Here is an 816-nt window from a genome sequence, read left to right as displayed (position 1 = left end):
ACACACACACACACACACGCTTTCCCTTTAACACACACTCAGTCTCCATCCGTTTCTCTTCAGTGTGTGTTTATAAAGAGCTCAGATGGCGAAGAAGACCTATGATCTGCTCTTTAAGCTGCTCTTGATCGGTGATTCTGGGGTGGGAAAGACCTGCGTGCTGTTTCGATTTTCAGACGACGCCTTTAACACCACCTTCATCTCCACTATAGGTGAGTATCACACCCGAATCCACCCTCTCCGAGGGTTTTATTCATTGTTTTACGTGAGAAATGCTGTTAAATGTTTGAGTAAATGCTGACTAGGCCTTGATTCTGGGCTTTAGCATGCTAACCGGCTAACTGATTCATATCAGCTGAGTGAATCACCTGAAATCGGTTGATTCAGAATCATATTCCAGAGTTCAGAAGCTTGTTTTGGTTGTCTAATAATTGGCTTCCGTTCTGTTCATCTGTATATTTTGGATCAGTGTTATTGTAGATGTTGAGGTTATTCGGCTAAAGTTTTGCGTTAACATGCGGGTTGACTGACTAATAATATTTTGATGCCAGATGAGTCAAAGTAATGACTTTGTCAGCGTTGAATATGTAATTACTAACTTACTTTGTCCAGCTGAGATAATCGATACATTGTTTATGGTTTAGGTCAAGTTAAACGTTTAAGGTTCAAGCGGCCTGTTACTTGCAGTAACCCCAAAATCCATCACTCTAAGGGTTAAACCTGTTAACAGACGGGAACAACGCATCTTTACTGCATCGCTGGTGCCTTTAAGCAGCGATTTATTTTTTTAAAAGTTATTTATTAAAAAAAAAAAAA

General features: G+C 39.8%; 1 protein-coding gene across 1 annotated transcript in view; it reads left to right on the top strand.

Annotated features, from left to right (window-relative positions):
- The first annotated feature begins 6 nt into the window (after positions 1 to 6).
- Positions 7 to 816, top strand: part of LOC107550402 (ras-related protein Rab-10-like) — a 20808-nt gene continuing 19998 nt past the window's right edge. Inside the window, exon 1 of the mRNA XM_016231665.1 lies at positions 7 to 212. Within this exon, the coding sequence (XP_016087151.1) occupies positions 86 to 212 (127 nt within the window). The 5' untranslated portion in view covers positions 7 to 85. The remainder of the gene's footprint in view (positions 213 to 816) is intronic.

The sequence above is a fragment of the Sinocyclocheilus grahami genome, unplaced genomic scaffold (assembly GCF_001515645.1).
Source record: "Sinocyclocheilus grahami isolate Dianchi unplaced genomic scaffold, SAMN03320097.WGS_v1.1 scaffold397.1, whole genome shotgun sequence".
NCBI classification, from domain to species: domain Eukaryota; kingdom Metazoa; phylum Chordata; class Actinopteri; order Cypriniformes; family Cyprinidae; genus Sinocyclocheilus; species Sinocyclocheilus grahami.
This window is presented reverse-complemented; position numbering and strand designations above follow the sequence as displayed.